The following is an 18,444-nucleotide window of genomic DNA, read 5'->3' on the forward strand; positions in this document are numbered from 1 at the left end:
TTACTGTGATTTAATGTCATTTAACAATCTATCTACCTTAGCTGCCAAGTTCCGGCCTGAGAAATAAGGGACTGGACCGGAAGTAGCAGACCGGAAGTAGCGCTGCCGCCATTTTGGAACTGGGCGGAGCATGCTCAGAAGCTACTTTTGATGCTGCTCTGCCCTGTTCCAAAATGGCCACCGCACCAGAAGTCACGCTGCAGCCATTTTGGAACTGGGCAAGGCAGCATCAAAAGTCGCTTCTGAGCATGCTCTGCCTAGTTCCAAAATGGCCGCCGCGCCAGAATAAACTGGGGAAAAACCAAAAAATCCGTTTTTTCGGCTTGGAACAGCCGGAAAAGCGGGGGTTTCCCAGGGAATGCGGGAGACTTAGAATCATAGAATCATAGAGTTGGAAGAGACCACAAGGGCCATCCAGTCCAACCCCCTGCCAAGCAGGAAACACCATCAAAGCATTCCTGACAGATGGCTGTCAAGCCTCTGCTTAAAGACCTCCAAAGAAGGAGACTCCACCACACTCCTTGGCAGCAAATTCCACTGCCGAACAGCTCTTACTGTCAGGAAGTTCTTTCTAATGTTTAGGTGGAATTTTCTTTCTTGTAGTTTGAATCCGTTGCTCCGTGTCCGCTTCTCTGGAGCAGCAGAAAACAATCTTTCTCCCTCCTTTATATGACATCCTTCTATATATTTGAACATGGTTATCATATCACCCCTTAACCTTCTCTTCTCCAGGCTAAACATACCCAGCTCCCTAAGCCGTTCCTCATAAGGCATCGTTTCCAGGCCTTTGACCATTTTGGTTGCCCTCTTCTGGACACGTTCCAGCTTATCAGTATCCTTCTTGAACTGTGGTGCCCAGAACTGGACACAATACTCCAGGTGAGGTCTGACCAGAGCAGAATACAGTGGTACTATTACCTCCCTTGATCTAGATGCTATACTCCTATTGATGCAGCCCAGAATTGCATTGGCTTTTTTAGCTGCTGCATCACACTGCTGACTCATGTCAAGTTTGTGGTCAACCAAAACTCCTAGATCCTTTTCACATGTACTGCTCTCAAGCCAGGTGTCTCCCATCCTGTATCTGTGCCTTTCATTTTTTTTGCCCAAGTGTAGTACTTTACATTTCTCCTTGTTAAAATTCATCTTGTTTGCTTTGGCCCAGTTGTCTAATCTGTTAAGGTCATTCTGAAGTGTGATCCTGTCCTCTGGGGTGTTAGCCACCCCTCCCAACTTGGTGTCATCTGCAAACTTGCTCAGGATTCCCTCAAGCCCATCATCCAAGTCATTGATAAAGATGTTGAACAAGACTGGGCCCAAGACAGAACCCTGTGGCACCCCACTAGTCACCACTCTCCAGGATGAGGAGGAGCCATTGATGAGCACCCTTTGGGTTCGGTCAGTAAGCCAGCTACAAATCCACTGAATGGTAGCATTGTCTAGCCCACATTTTACCAGCTTCTTTACAAGAATATCATGGGGCACCTTGTCAAAGGCCTTGCTGAAATCAAGATAGGCTACATCCACAGCGTTCCCTTCATCTACCAGGCTTGTAATTCTGTCAAAAAATGAGATCAGATTAGTCTGACATGACTTATTTTTCAGGAACCCATGCTGACTTTTAGTGATCACAGAGTTTCTTTCTAGGTGCTCACAGACTGTTTGCTTAATGATCTGCTCTAGAATCTTTCCTGGTATTGATGTCAGGCTGACTGGGCGGTAATTGTTTGGGTCCTCTCTTTTCCCCTTTTTGAAAATAGGGACAACATTTGCCCTCCTCCAGTCTGCTGGAACTTCGCCTGTTCTCCAGGAATTTTCAAAGATTATTGCCAGTGGTTCTGAAATCACCTCTGCCAGTTCTTTTAATACTCTTGGATGTAGTTCATCTGGCCCTGGAGACTTGAATACATCTAAACTAGCCAAGTATTCTTGTACTACCTCCTTACTTATTCTGGGCTGTGTTTCCCCTGCTGAATCATCTGCTCCATATTCTTCAGGTCGGGCGTTGTTTTCTTTCTTGGAGAAGACTGAGGCAAAGAAGGCATTGAGGAGTTCTGCCCTTTCTCTGTCCCCTGTTTGCATTTCACCATCTTCTCCTCTGAGTGACCCCACTGTTTCCTTGTTTTTCCTTTTGTTACGGACATACCCATAAAAGCCCTTTTTGTTGCTTTTAACCTCTCTGGCGAGCCTGAGTTCATTCTGTGCTTTAGCTTTTCTGACTTTGTCTCTACACGTGCTGGCTATATGTTTGAATTCCTCTCTGGAGATTTCCCCCCTTTTCCATTTTTTGTACATATCCCTTTTAAATCTTAACTCAGTCAAAAGTTCTTTAGATAGCCAGCCTGGCTTCTTTAGGCACCTTCCATGTTTCCGTCTCATTGGTATTGCCTGAAGTTGTGCTTTTAATATCTCCCTTTTAACAAACTCCCAACCATCATGAACTCCCTTCCCTTTTAGTATTACTGTCCATGGGATTTCACCCAGCGTTTCCCTAAGTTTTCTGAAGTCGGCTTTCTTAAAGTCTAGAATTTGGACCTTAGTATGCTTGGTTGCTCCTTTCCGCTGGATAATAAACTCCAGAAGAGCATGGTCACTCCCACCTAATGATCCTGCCACTTCTACCCCACTAACCAAGTCATCACTATTGGTTAGGACCAGATCTAAAATGGCTGATCCTCTTGTTGCCTCTCCCACTTTCTGGACAATGAAGTTGTCTGCAAGGCCAGTGAGGAATCTGTTCGACCTTATGCTCTTGGCTGAGTTTGACATCCAACAAATATCAGGATAGTTGAAATCCCCCATTACTACTATCTCACTTCCTTTGGAATGCTTGGCCATCTGTTCCAGGAAGGCATCATCTGTGTCCTCAGTTTGGCTTGGGGATCTATAGTAAACTCCCACAATGAGGTCACTGTTGTTTTTCTCTCCCTTAATTTTGACCCAGATACTCTCAATTTGGCTTTGAAGTTTTAAATCCTGGATCTCTTCACAGGTATACATATCCCGAACATATAAAGCTACTCCTCCTCCTTTCCTGTTTGGTCTATTTCTCTTAAATAGATTGTATCCCTCTATTACTACATTCCAGTCATGAGACTCATCCCACCAGGTTTCAGTGATGCCTATTATGTCATATTTAGTTTGCTGTACCAAGAGCTCAAGTTCATCTTGTTTATTTCCCATGCTCTGTGCATTAGTATACAGACATTGAAGACCGTTGATCATTCCCCCATGTCTCTTATTTAAGGATATTTTCGTCCCACCACTAGGTCTGCATGCTGCTTGCTCCATTTGGTCCTTGACATTTGGATGATCATCTTCAGCATTTGATAGACTCCTACCTTCAGGACCACTGTCTCCCTCCCCCACATAAGTCAGTTTAAAGCCCTCCTGATGAGGTTTTTGAGTTTTGTGGCAAAAACAAACTTGGCAGCTATGCTATCTACTGCAGTAAGGCCTGGCAGCCATTTTGTCCTCAGAGGCCTGCTGTTGAGCCTAAGGGAGCCAACTGTTTAAGCCACAATGTTATATTCCCGGTAGACAGCCCACAACTGTGACATTATTTCCTGTGGTAAAAATCCCACCCAGTACAAGTGGGCTAATAAGCAGTGCCTTAGCAGTGCCCACTTGAAACTGTGAGATGGTGGACATATGTATGTATATATGTAACAGTATGTGTGTGTGTATTCTATTACATTGTTTAACAAGCATAACACACAAGTGCCACCTCACTTCCTGTTTCCTTCTCCCATAGTAGAAGCATTGTCTGAATCGTCAATCAGTTCAGGATTTGAATATATTACAAAGTTTGGCAGTTCCACAGAGTGAAGAGTCATTTGCAAGTTCCTCCAGTTCCTGTGAGAGGTTGAACAAGGGCCTTAAAAAACAACAACAACACACCACCTGTTGTTAATTCTATACATAGCTACAGGCTGGGCTGGAACATTAAGAGTCATTGCGCTAGAAGCTTCTTCCATGCTCATAATGCACAAATGGGCCATGTTTCAGGAAGACGCACAACATTCAAAGGACACTTAATAGCACGAGTTTTGCCATGTGAGTTGAAAGGAAAAGAGCAGAGATTCCAGAACCTTCTGGAAACCTGCTCGCCATCCACTATCCAGCTCTTTGTTCTCGACTAGTTAAAGAAACCGGTCTCCTGTGGGGCAGAAGGTCAAAAACAGCTAGTTGGTTGGCATCTCGGTTTGTCAGGAGTTGCAAGGTTAACATCCAGATGTGATGGTCGAGAAGAAATGATACCTATTCTAGCCAACCAATGCTAGCTTCTATGTGTGTGTTTGTGTGTGTATATGTGTGTGTGTGTGTGTCTCAAGAAGTCCACTTTCTCCAATAGAAAAAAGTAATCTTTGATTCTTTTTCCGTGGCCATCCCATCTTACTTGCATGTGTGGACATCATAGACCCGTATGCACTCCTGACAGCTGACGTAGCAGCACCAATGGAAGATGCAATGGCATTTCTCCTTCCTCTTCTCAGTCCGTGTGTTGTGTCCTCGCCCGCAGCACAGGAGGTCGCAACCATCAATCCCATGGGAAGTGACGTTGCAGATCCTGTCGCGGGTGCCAAAGGAGCCAGTCTCAGGGTTTGGCTCGCAGAAGTTGGGTGAGTTCTCATAATAGACCAAATCCCTCTCGGTCGGTGCTTTGAAGAAGTTATATTTGGGCCGCAGTGTCTCCACCCAGCCGCGGGATTCCCTGTGCTTCTCCACCACCATTTCTGAAGCGCTGTCGTATTTGTCCTTGAGGTAGTCGCCAATAACCCGGAAGTCAGGCTGGGACCACCAACAGGTCTTTACCTCACAGCTGCCTGATAATCCATGACACTTGCATTTGAGGTGCATGTGGTCAATAATGGACTGAAAAAGGAAAGGGGGGAAGAACGGCAAGGAAGGCAACATTAGCTTGCGGTATGAGGAAACATTCAATATGGCATTTTCAAACTTTGGAGGGTTGGCATCTCCCAATTATCCAGTAGTGGTTGCTGCGGTGCAATGCTGCTTACCTAACCTCCTGTCATTGCCTCTGTGGTTTACCTGGAAGGGGAGCAGAGAGGTGGCAGAAAGGTTGCTGCGGTGCAAATGCACCAGCTGGAATGGCTCTGCATTTGCACAGCACCGACCTCAACCCCTTTTCCTCCTTGGTAAACAGCAACGGCACTTGTGGCAGGAAGTCAGGCATGTGCCGCAGCTCTGTCAATGGCTACAACAAATATCTCAGCATTTTAGGATGCTGGCACAGTACCAGCTTACAGTCTAATATTCGTGCATTTGCTGGACCCAGAAATCTCCCCTCACTGTAGTACTTTTGTTATTAGGGTTGCCGGACTCAATAGAGGGCAGGACTTCTGTGCCTTTAATTGCCCTGCTCTCTTTTTTTGAGTCTGGAAACCTTAAAGAGAAACCAGCAGACCCTATGCTTGGAAATTAAACAAAAGGTCTGCTGGTTTCTCTTTAAGGTTTCCAGACTCAAAAGAGAGCAGGGCAATTAAAGGCACAAAAGTCCTGCCCTCTATTGAGTCTGGCAACCCGATTTGTTATGTCCATGCCCTGAGAGCTGCCAACTGATTTTAAGGTGTAAGGTCAGATTTTGAAGCTCAATCAGGCAGATTAGGGGTAAAACCCCTTTCAGCTGTGGCAGGCTTTTACCTCCCCTACACCTGATGTCACAGGTGTAAGGCAGGTGGGTGTAGCTTGGACATAATGTCCTCCTGGAGGTGCCTAATTAGACCCACAGGCCAGAGGTTCCTCCTTTCTGCTCTACAGAGCAATTTGAATGTTCCTGCCACCATTACTTGTTACTGTTGCCACCATGGGGGTGTCTTTAATTGACATTTGGAAGAGCATCTGCTTTGCATGCCGAAGGTCCCTGGCACCTTCAGGTAGGGCTGGGGAAGACTTGTCTGAAATCCTTGAGAGCTGCTGCCAATGTGGACAATACTGAGCTAGAGGACAAGGGTATAAGGCAGCTTCCAATATGTTTGACAGTAAAACCTTAGCTAGCTGTAGAGTAGAAGTATAGCGAAAGCGATGGGATTGTAGGTGACTATGCAACTTGCTTGTTTTTCCCCCCTTCTCTCCTCCTCTGACCATGGAGGAAAAGTTCGTCAGTCAGTCGATTGCCCCCTAGCAGCCTTAAATGGCGCAGAACAGGATCAACTGGATTCTCTGATTGTGCAGTTTGGTGCCATAGCTGCCAAGTTCCGGCCTGAGAAATAAGCGACTGTTCCAAAACGGCCGCCGCACCAGAAGTCGCGCTGCAGCCATTTTGGAACTGGGCAAAGCAGCATCAAAAGTCGCTTCTGAGCATGCTCCGCCCAGTTCCAAAATGGCTGCCACGCCAGAATAAACCGGGGAAAAACAAAAAAAACGTTTTTTTCGGCTGGGAACAGCTGGAAAAACGGGGGTTTCCCGGGGAATACGGGAGACTTGGCAGCTATGTTTGGTGCCTGCTTTTATATCTGAAGAAAGTTGCTAAGTTATTATAGTGTTGCAGTGATCACTGAGGGAATAGAACAAAGCCACAGTTTTCCTTACCGTCCTTCCAGCTTCATTGTTGTGTCTGTTCATGGCCGACCGAGCATCTGGCCTGTTCTCTCGTGCATCCGCAAACTCCCGAGACACCATGCTCCCAAACTCCACATCCTCGCTGCAGCCTCCCCATTTCCAGCCTTCTCCCGGAGGACCCTTGTGCCGTGTGTCACAGCCACAGATGGTGGCCGATCCTTCCGCACAGGACCTGGTCACAGCAAAAGCCACACCAGCAGAGGCAATAGCGTGAACAAAGGCTGACTCTCTGGTGGCTGTGGGAAGGAAAATAACATCATGCTCAGTATCCGTTACTCAAGGACAATGGGGTTACTTTCACAAATATAGCTTGGAGGCTGGAAGGTTGGAGTAGAAAATTCATCAGCCACATTAATAGGAAATGATTTATTTATATTAATATTATACACAGGAGTTAAATGTACCAGTTAGAAATACTGAATTGATGAATTACTGCTCTGGGCTTACCTATAGCCATCCCAGGATATGATAGTTTAAGACTCACGGAGCCCTTTTTATGTCTACAGTACAAATTAGACTCATAGAGTTGGAAGAGACCACAAGGGCCATCCAGTCCAACCCCCTGCCAAGCAGGAAACACCATCAAAGCATTCCTGACATATGCCTGTCAAGCCTCTGCTTAAAGACCTCCAAAGAAGGAGACTCCACCACACTCCTTGGTAGCAAATTCCACTGCCAAACAGCTCTTACTGTCAGGAAGTTCTTCCTAATGTTTAGGTGGAATCTTCTTTCTAGTAGTTTGAATCCATTGCTCCGTGTCTGCTTCTCTGGAGCAGCAGGAAACAACCTTTCCCCCCTCCTCTATATGGCATCCTTTTATATATTTGGACATGGCTATCATATCACCCCTTAACCTTCTCTTCTCCGGGCTAAACATACCCAGCTCACTAAGCCGTTCCTCATAAGGCATCGTTTCCAGGCCTTTGACCATTTTGGTTGCCCTCTTCTGGACACGTTCCAGCTTGTCTGTATCCTTCTTGAACTGTGGTGCCCAGAACTGGACACAGTACTCCAGGTGAGGTCTGACCATAGCAGAATACAGTGGTACTATTACTTCCATTGATCTAGATGCTATACTCCTATTGATGCAGCCCAGTTTTGAATCCAATACAGTATTGAATCCAATGCAGTGGTACCTCGACTTACGAACCACTCGACAACCCAATTTTTCAGCTTACGAATGGGGCTAATGGCCGCACGCTTACGAATGTCTCGACATCCGAAAGGACACCACGGCAGTTTTAGATAGGGATTTTTCGACTTACGAATTTTTAGATGGGGTTGCTTCGACTTGCGAATTTTTCCATTTTCAATGCATTTCTATGGGAAATCGCGTTTCCAATGGCGTTTTTCGACATACGGATTTTTCGACCTACGAAGGTGCCTTTGAAACGGATTAAATTCGTAAGTCGAGGCACCACTGTACCTAACCTGTTTAATAGCTGTGACCTCCAATGAATGAATGAATGAATGAATACCTTAACCCAGGGTGGTCCAACATGTTTGCATTTACTTAAAAAAAAATAAAGTCCTCGGGAAAATTCACCAGCGTTTTAGTGCTAATTTATCTTTGTTATACACATATTTTGTATGAAATTTTGCCTGATTTACACACTTTTGCAAGGAATTTCCCTTAACATAGTGCATTTTCACACATTATATTCACTAATATAAGCATCCTAATATGTGCATTTTTGTAGTTATTGGGTCCCCAGGCTCTGCACTCCTACCTTCCCTGAGTGGTTATGAATGATGGACACAACAACTTAGATTGGATCAAATAATTTCATAGGTTTCCATGAAAATGTAAGCCAAACAAAATCCCCCCCCCCCGACTCCTATCTCTGGAGCAAGCAATCTGGGTTGAGCTTTGACGCAGAGAAGGAGAAGGGGAGAGAGAAAAGGCCTCTGAGACTTGTGAATTGCTTCCTATGCTTGATAAAGGGTTTGGCTCTGTCTGTCTAACCTCCCCCTCCCCACGCACCACCATCAATGGCTAATAGCTGGCCTGACCCTCTTTAGCTTTGGTGAGCTTACCTGAGGCGTCCTGGGCCTCAGGGCCAAGAGAAAGGCTGGGCTAGGAGATGAAGATAAACAGGAGGAAAAGCACGCACTTGTAATGGAAATGAGGGGTTATTTAGCTGCCATATAAAAATGTAAGAGCCTCAGCTGAGATAAGAGGAGGGAGAGGGAGAACGGCAGGGCTTGTTTTTGTCAGCCAGCCTGGGTGGTTCTTGGTAGCTGCAGAGGAGACAGGCAGCAGGTCGCGACTTGAGAGAGACGGAGGCCTTTCTGGAAAGTCAGCTGTCAGTGAACAGAAGTACGGGGAGGAATCCTTACCTAGAGGGAACAGAGAGCATTCCTAACAGAGGAGCGCAAAAGAAAGTGAGAGAAAAGCCAGTCTACACCATTTCACACACCTTGGCAAATACACAGAGGAAAAGGCTGTGAATGGTTACTAGCCATGATCTACCTCAGGCATCCCCAAACTGCGTCCCTCCAGATGTTTTGGCCTACAACTTCCATGATCCCTAGCTAACAGGACCAATGGTCGGGGAAGATGGGAATTGTAGTCCAAAACATCTGGAGGGCTGAAGTTTGGGGATGCCTGATCATACCTGCCAAGTCCTGGACTGCACAATCCGGGACCGGCAGCTGCGTGACACTGGAACTTGCGTAGTCGCTTTGCCCATCTATGGGAACCAAAAATAGTCGGCACCGGCAATGGAAGTCGCGTCTACGCATGTCCGGAAGTTTCTACGCATGTCCGGAAGTCTACGCAACTTCCGGTGTCGCTTTGCCCATCTATGCACACCGAAAATGGCCACCGCCGACACCGGAAGTTGCACCTATGCACTTACGGACATGCATAGACTCGACTTCCGGCGCCGGCCATTTTCGGTGCCCATAGATGGGCAAAGCAGGGGGAAAAATGGCCGCTGGCAGGAACGGAATAAGGGAGAATAACGGGAGACGAAGTGATACGGGGGACATCCGGGAAACGGTACGAAAAAATGGGGGTTTCCCGGGGAAAACGGGGTACTTGGCAGCTATGTGCCTGATCTACCTCTACAGTCACAGGCCAAGTGCTTCCATATGGCAGTTGCTAGGACAGGTGGGGAGAACAGCTGTGGCACCCAATTCCTGCTTTTGAGCTTCCCATTGGGGCATGTGTTTGGCCACTGTGAGAATAGGACGCTAGACTAGATGGACCTTTGGCTTGATCAAGCAAGGCTCTTCTTTAGTTCTCATGAAGCCTCCAAAGGAGGTCCTTCCAAGGCTCTGAGGAAATCGGGGGTGGGGGTGGGGTGAGGCGAACTGAACATCTGTGGGGTGCACTTTAAGAAGAGGCTTGACTGTGGCGATGGAGGGTGAGGAGAGAGGGAGAGGCCCTGAAAAGTACAGTCAAACCTTGGAAGTCGAATGGAATCCATTCCGGAAGTCTGTTCGACTTCCAAAACGTTCGAAAACCAAATCGCGGTTTCTGGTTGGCTCATAGCTGCCAAGTCCCGGTTAGAAAAAGATGGGATCAGCAGTGCCGGCACTGGAAGTCACATGTCCAGACATGCGTAGAGAACCTTTTGAAATAAGAACTTGAGCATTGTGGCCTAAGCCAAGATAAGTGGTTTCATACGAATTTGAATGTATTAAACATAACAGAAAGCAGAAGGAGAAACTACTGAAGAAGCCCGTCATATGGGCGAAACAGGTGAAAAACGCCGGCAGCCTGTCTATCATTGACACTTCGTTCGACCTGCTGCCACTTTGCTGACCGCTACATAGCCTCAAAGACCATAAAGACTGGTTTGCCTTTCGGTATTTATTTGTATATGCTATCTGCTTGACGTTTGGTTTTGGCTTCTGTGTCAGCACTTGTATATGGTTCTCTAATTGTTTTCTTTTTGTACTAATAATACTTGATTGAAACTTGATTGAATCTTGTGCCCTTGCGTGCTGCTTGTATTGTATCAGACATGCGTAGAAGCAACTCCCGGTGCCGGCGCTGCCCGATTTCCGGTGCCCAGACATGGGCAGAGCGGCACCGGAAGAAATCCGGGGGAATTACGGACTATTTCGCCATTCGGGATGACAGCGGGAAACGGCTTTAAAAACAGAGGTTTCCCGGGGAAAACGGGAGACTTGGCAGCTAATAGCGGGTTGGCTGCAGGAAGATTCTGCAGCCAATCAGAAGCCATGGAAGCCCCTTTGGACCTTCGGGTTCCAAAACAACACCCACAAACCGGAACAATCACTTCTGGGTTTGCGGCATTCAGGAGCCAAAACATCCGAGTTCCAGGATGTTTGAGGTCCAAGGTACGGCTGTACTGGTAACTTGCACCTTACACTAAGCACCTGGGAAAACTTTCTGACTGCCAGAGCTGTTCAAGAGTGGAAAGGTCTTCCTCGGAAGGTTGTGGCCTCTCTTTCCTTGGAGGTTTTTAAGTAGAAGTTGGCTGGCCGTCTGTCATGGATGCTTTAGCTGAGATTCCTGCATTGCAGGGGGTTGGACTAGAGGACCATCAGTGTCTCTTCCAACTCTACGATTCTACTTATTGTACTTACACGATTGCAGCTTTGTGCGGGTTGGGGGGGGGAATAAACGAAAGGTGTGTGGAGGAAACTTATTCTTCAATTATTCCCTCCCTCACACCCCCACACCAAGCTATGCAAAGGACAAAGGCGGTGTGAGGGCTGTGGCCTTCCCAAAATTATATTCAAAAAACCCTGCATATTAGGAGAAATTTTCTACTAAAATGCTGGTGAATTTTCATGAGAACTCAAAAAACCGCACAAACTGAACCCAAGACTGGAAAAATAAGAAACCCAGAGAAACAAATATTGGCAGATTCGCCCATTCCTAGAAGTAACTCTCAATTATTATTATTTTTAATTATTTTTAAAAGCAAGTCTTATGGTTTTCACATAATCAGTTTAGAAGCAAAATCCACTAAACACACAAACAAAATTCCAGATATAGGCCTGTTCCTAATGTACGTATATAATGCCTTTGTTTACTTAAAGCAGCTCTTTTCTGACTTGGAACTCTTTCCTACCTGTGTTTGGAACCGCTATTTTAAAACTGATTTTATATAATATTTTTAAATTTTCATTGTATTCATAAACCATATGAAGTGGCCTTGTAGGACTGCTGTGGAGGATATGACTACTGTTCACCTAGCTAGCCAATCAGCAATATTTACATCCCATTTATTTAGGTATCCTGTGGCCTCGTTCTTTGCCATTTGTACAGAATTCGAATGATAAAACCACCCAACTAAAACCACCATAAACTAAAATGCCGAAAATAAAGCAGAAAACCCCAACTGTAAGAAAACTCCATTACATCATCACCGCTTTAAAGCAAGCTTAGAGAAGATAAAATCAACCAATAGAGAACACTTTCAAAAATAAGCTGCCTTTTAACTTGTTGGCAAAATTCCACCAGAGAATGAAGCTGGTGTACCACTCCTTGGGTAATGCATTTCCCCAAATGCTCATATAATTAATTTCCCTGGGCCCCACTCACCGAGTCACTACTATGCTCCCTTTTCTGTTTTAGAAAACTAGAGGATTGATTGGTGTCCTATTGCTTCTTTAAGCACCCTTTGTTTAAGCTGTTTATGCATTTGGTTGCTCAATTTCCAGTTGGGCAGCCCCCCAAAAGTGCAAAGAGTGTGTACGAAATTTGCAATTTCTGATTTATATATCTATGGGTGCATATTTAAAACCATTTCTGTAATTCAAATAGAAATACAACACATCTCATCCTAGTGGAGAAGACTGTGACCAGGTGACCTGCCTGCCTGCTACTAACTGCTGATAAGCAACATTCAAGGCCCCACCTGCCCCTTCTAGCAGTTCATTATCTTTAAACTGTGTGTGGACCGCTCAATGCTTCAAATATCTTTAAATGAATCATAGAATCTTAGAGTTGGAAGAGACCACAAGGGCCATCCAGTCCAACCCCCTGCCAAGCAGGAAACACCATCAAAGCTTTCCTGACAGATGGCTGTCAAGCCTCTGCTTAAGGACCTCCAAAGAAGGAGACTCCACCACACTCCTTGGCAGCAAATTCCACTGCCGAACAGCTCTTACTGTCAGGAAGTTCTTCCTAATGTTTAGGTGGAATCTTCTTTCTTGTAGCTTGAATCCATTGCTCCGTGTCCGCTTCTCGGGAGCAACAGAAAACAACCTTTCTCCCTCCCCTATATGGCATCCTTTAATATATTTGAACATGGCTATCATTATTACCCCTTAACCTTCTCTTCTCCAGGCTAAACATACCCAGCTCCCTAAGCCATTCCTCATAAGGCATCGTTTCCAGGCCTTTGACCATTTTGGTTGCCCTCCTCTGGACACGTTCCAGCTTGTCAGTATCCTTCTTTAACTGTGGTGCCCAGAACTGGACACAGCACTCCAGGTGAGGTCTGACCAGAGCACAATACAATGGTACTATTACTTCCCTTGATCTAGATGCTATATCCCTATTGATGCAGCCCAGAATTGCACTGGATTTTTTTAGCTGCTGCATCACACTGTTGACTCATGTCAAGTTTGTGGTCCACCAAGACTCCTAGATCCTTTTCACATGTACTGCTCTCAAGCCAGGTGTCACCTTTCCTGTATTTGTGCCTTTCATATTTTTTTTTGCCCAAGTGTAGTACTTTACATTTCTCCCTGTTAAAATTCATCTTGTTTGTGAAGGACTGTCATAACAGCATAAGAGCCAATGGCCCACCCAGTCCAGTATCCTGTTCTCACAGTGGCCAACCGGATTCCTATGGGAAACCCACAAACAGGACCCAAGTGCAAAAGACTTCCCCATTCATTGTGTTCTCCAGCAACTGGTTTTCAGAGGCCTCCGACCTCATGTCTTGAAGGTGTCTTGGGTTTGTAATGGTTAGTGCCCATGCCTCCTGTTGACCATGCATTTGTGAAGGGGCCATACCTTTGTCCCCTAAAGGTAAAGGGACCCCTGACCATTAGGTCCAGTCGTGACCGACTCTGGGGTTGCGGCACTCATCTCACGTTATTGGCCAAGGGAGCCGGCGTACAGCTTCCAGGTAATGTGGCCAGCATGACTAAGCCGCTTCTGGCGAACCAGAGCAGCACACGGAAACACCGTTTACCTTCCCGCTGTAGCGGTACCTATTCATCTACTTGCACTTTGACGTGCTTTCAAACTGCTAGGTGGGCAGGAGCTGGGACCGAACAATGGGAGCTCACCCCATTGCGGGAATCCGAACCTCTGACCTTCTGATTGGCAAGCCCTAGGCTCTGTGCTTTAACCCACAGCACCACCTGCGTCCCTTTTATGCGCCCTACACACAACCAAAATATGTGTGCAATGGGAAGGTGATGTCTACAAAAGAGCCTTGGAAAGGATCTGGGGCTAATCAGTACAACCCTACAAACCTCTCACATGTGCTTGCAGTGAGTGAAGGGGTGAACCCCTTTCTGTTTCTCAGACTGCAATCTCTCTCTCTCTCTCTCTCTCTCTCTCTCTCTCTCTCTCTCTCTCTCTCTCTCTCTCTCTCTCTCTCTCGTACATGCACATCGCATGTTTGCAAGCTGTGGAGCAAGCAGATCTGGGTTCTGAATATTGTGTTTTCTGTTCAAAGGCAAATCTAGTAGGATCTGGACTGTCCATATAAGACAGAGTTCCAAGGGCACCAGGTAAAGAGGCCTTGGAGGTGACATTTGGCTCGTGAGCCTGAGGTTCCTCACCCCATCCTACAATTATGCCTCAGGTTCCCCCCCCCAACCTGGTATGAAAAGCTCCACCTCCCCATCCTGGGTCCTGCATTTCTCACCAGGATTGTCACCCTAGAAAAGGCACAGCTCTGAGACAAAGAAGAGAAGAGCTTCCTATGCACCCTCCACAATTTAGTAGAACTGTCTAGAGGCCCATGAAATTGCTCATGGCCACTGGTCCCATCACCTCCTGGCAAATAGAAGGGGAAGAAATGGAGGCAGTAAGAGATTTTACTTTCTTGGGCTCCTTGATCACTGCAGATGGTGACAGCAGTCACGAAATTAAAAGACGCTTGCTTCTTGGGAGAAAAGCAATGACAAACCTAGACAGCATCTTAAAAAGCAGAGACATCACCTTGCCGACAAAGGTCTGTATAGTTAAAGCTATGGTTTTCCCAGTAGTGAGAGCTGGACCATTAAGAAGGCTGATCGCCGGAGAATGGATGCTTTTGAATTATGTTGCTGGAGGAGACTCTTGAAAGTCCCATGGACTGCAAGAAGATCCAACCTATCCATTCTGAAGGAAATCAGCCCTGAGTGCTCACTGGAAGGACAGATCCTGAAGCTGAGGATCCAATGCTTTGGCCACCTCATGAGAAGAAGTGAAGACTCTCTGGAAAAGACCCTGATGTTGGGAAAGATGGAGGGCACTAGGAGAAGGGGATGACAGAGGACGAGATGGTTGGACAGTGTCCTCAAAGCTACGAACATGAGTTTGACCAAACTGTGGGAGGCAGTGGAAGACAGGAGTGCCTGGCGTGCTATGGTCCATGGGGTCACAAAGAGTCGGACACGACCAAACAACTAAACAACAACAACAAGTGATGGGCAACCTGGTTCTCTCCAGGTATTTGAACACCACTGCTCATCATTCCTAACCATTATCCATGTTGTCGGGTTAATGGTGAGAGTTGGAGCCGAACAATGTCTGGAGGTGACATTCCGTATCCCTGATCTACAAGAAGTGGGATAGTATGTTATGTGAACATTACATCTACAGGTTTTATCTCCTTATTTTAACTTGGTCAACTGCAAGTCACAAGTTTTATTCATCTGAAGAAAAACCGTTCTTCCCTTGATTCCAGTTGAGTACACTACCACAGTTGAGTTCACCCTAAAAAACAGCTTTGCGTCAATATTTGGTTTCCAACGTTCCCAATATTTTTGCCATAAGCGAAGTCAACTTCCCAACAGCTTGGATTTTCCTCTCCTTTTTTTTGGATGGAAGCAACATATTACACCCTTCCCGCCTTTGGGCGCTCCCTCCCACACATTCCCAGCATTCTCCATAAATTACATACATGCCAAAGACTTCCAAGTCTCTTCCAACTCTCTTTTTTTGCTTTGTTTTCTGGGATGATCTCCATCTCGGCTTGGTGCCCTGCCAAGGTTTAATAGTTTTGATTACCAAACTATCTGTTCCTGTGTAAGCATAAAAGCCTTTAAAAATACATGCATTCTCTATCTTTGCTATGCCCCAGGAAAAAAGGTGCCTGGGTGAGGGAATTTCCCATGTACCTTCATGACTTCACAGCCAAATCAATAGGATGTGTACCAGCAAAATATAGCCTTGAGCCTATGAAGGAGGAAAAAAAATTGGGTGGTGTATTGACAGGTGGCTTTTAGCTGTAATTTTAGCCAGATCCAGGAAGGACTTCTATCAGTAGATAATCAGAGGTGAGGATGAAGGTTTATGATACTACCTCCACTGTTGGAGGCAATATGCCCCTGAATACTAATTGCAGATGACACAACCTTGATGGCAGAAAGTGAGGAGGAATCAAATAACCTTTGAATGAGGGTGAAAGAGGAGAGCGCAAAATATGGTCTGAAGCTCAACATCAAAAAAACCAAGATCATGGTCACTGGTCCCATTACCTCCTGGCAAATAGAAGGGGAAGAAATGGAGGCAGTGAGAGATTTTACTTTCTTGGGCTCCTTGATCACTGCAGATGGTGACAGCAGTCACGAAATTAAAAGATGCCTGCTTCTTGGGAGAAAAGCAATGACAAACCTAGACAGCATCTTAAAAAGCAGAGACATCACCTTGCCTACAAAGGTCTGTATAGTTAAAGCTATGGTTTCCCCAGTAGTGATGTATGGAAGTGAGAGCTGGACCACAAAGAAGGCTGATCGCCGAAGAATGGATGCTTTTGAATTATGCTGCTGGAGGAGACTCTTGAGAGTCCCATGGACTGCAAGAAGATCAAACCTCTCCATTCTAAAGGAAATCAGCCCTGAGTGCTCACTGGAAGGACAGATCGTGAAGCTGAGGCTCCAATACTTTGGCCACCTCATGAGAAGAGAAGACTCCCTGGAAAAGACCCTGATGTTGGGAAGGAGAAGGGGACGACAGAGGATGAGATGGTTGGCAGTAATCCAAGCAGGAGATAACTAGAGCATGCACCACTCTGGCGAGACAGTCCGCGGGCAGGTAGGGTCTCATCCTGCGTACCAGATGGAGCTGGTAGACAGCTGCCCTGGACACAGAATTAACCTGTGCCTCCATGGACAGCTGTGAGTCCAAAATGACTCCCAGGCTGCACACCTGGTCCTTCAGGGGCACAGTTACCCCATTCAGGACCAGGGAGTCCTCCACACCTGCCCGCCTCCTGCCCCCCCAAAACAGTACTTCTGTCTTGTTAGGATTCAACCTCAATCTGTTAGCCACCATCCATCCTCCAACCGCCTCCAGGCACTCACACAGGACCTTCACCGCCTTCACTGGTTCTGATTTAAAAGAGAGGTAGAGCTGGGTAGTGGGGCAGCTCTCCACGCATCCGAATGGGCCAGCCTTCACTGTGAGACTTGTGTAGGGTATTATATGAAGATTTCTGCTGGTTTCCAAGTTCCGTCCCTGATTTGGTATCAGAGTACTGTCTGAAGTTCTTGATAAGGCCTTGTTATGTCTGAAGTCTGAATGCACCAAATTACCCCCAGGAGGCATAATGCTTCCATCAGATAAACAGCCATGCAAATAATTAAGGAAAAATTATTAAGGGAGCAAATCATGCCAGGAATACCACACAGACAACTGACTAAAGAGGAGACATATGGTTGGGTTAAAGAGATATCAGTATAAAACAGGGGTGAGGAACCTGTGATGCTTCAGATATAGCTGGGTGACGACTCCCATCATTCCCGTCAGTTGGCCATGGTGGTTGAAGGTGACCATGCTTCCTGGTCAGAGCATGCATCTTCCTGACCATCTGGTTCTCAAGCCCATCCCATTAAAAAACTCTGGGCGGCTTCCAGGAGGATATTAAACCTGAAGCGAACTTTCCCATTGAAAGTAATGGAAAGTGGATTAATCCGTTCTAGATGGTTTCCACGGAGTACTTAAACTGAAGTGTACTTAATCCAAAGTATGAGTGTAATTGGTTCTGGAAGTCCGTACTGAACCTGAAGTCAGTGTGGTGTAGTGGTTAAGAGCGGTAGACTCGTAATCTGGGGAACCGGGTTTGCTTCTCTGCTCCTCCACATGCAAACTGCTGGGTGACCTTGGGCTAGTCACACTTCTCTGAAGTCTCTCAGCCCCACCCACCTCACAGGGTGTCTGTTGTGGGGGAGGAGGGGAAAGGAGATTGTTAGCTGCTCTGAGACTCCTTCGGGAAAATACTCAAACAAAGCGTACTTAAACCGAGGTATGAATGTAATCTATCAAACCTGGGGTCTCCAAACTTACCCGGCTTCAGGCCGGATGCCTGCCGCGCCGATCGCGCGGAGGGCGGGGGAGCGCATGCACGGGAGTGCGCGGCTGTGCACGCCCATGCACATGCGCAAATGCCATTTCTGGCGCACACCCAGCCTGGAAAGCGTCAGAAATAGCTTGTGCGCATGTGCAGAAACCTCCTCCGACCCAGAAGTACACCGGAAATGACGCTTGCTATTTCCCTCGCTTTTCCGGGTTGGAAGTGGGCAGCCGCCAGTAAGAGCGGGCAGCGGGCAGCGGGGGTCGCTGGGGGCCGCATAAAAGAGCCTCGTGGGCTGTATGCGCCCCCCGGGCCATAGTCTGGGGACCCCTGTATTAAACATTAAAAGCTTTCCTAAACAGGGCAGCCTTCAGGTGTCTTCTAAAAGTCTGGTAGTTGTTTTTCTCTTTGACAT

At 46.6% G+C, this 18,444-nt stretch overlaps 1 protein-coding gene across 1 annotated transcript in view; it reads right to left on the reverse strand.

Moving 5' to 3' along the window:
• Positions 1–3,430: 3,430 nt before the first annotated feature.
• The window catches only part of WNT3A (Wnt family member 3A), a 103,368-nt gene continuing 88,354 nt past the window's right edge, over positions 3,431–18,444 (reverse strand). The window contains exons 3-4 of the mRNA XM_035130022.3: positions 6,553–6,818; positions 3,431–4,875 (exon numbers count right to left, since the gene is read on the reverse strand). Of these exons, the coding sequence (XP_034985913.2) occupies positions 4,396–4,875; positions 6,553–6,818 (746 nt within the window). The 3' untranslated portion in view covers positions 3,431–4,395. The remainder of the gene's footprint in view (positions 4,876–6,552; positions 6,819–18,444) is intronic.

The sequence above is a fragment of the Zootoca vivipara genome, chromosome 11 (genome assembly GCF_965207765.1).
Source record: "Zootoca vivipara chromosome 11, rZooViv2.hap1.1, whole genome shotgun sequence".
NCBI lineage: Eukaryota > Metazoa > Chordata > Lepidosauria > Squamata > Lacertidae > Zootoca > Zootoca vivipara.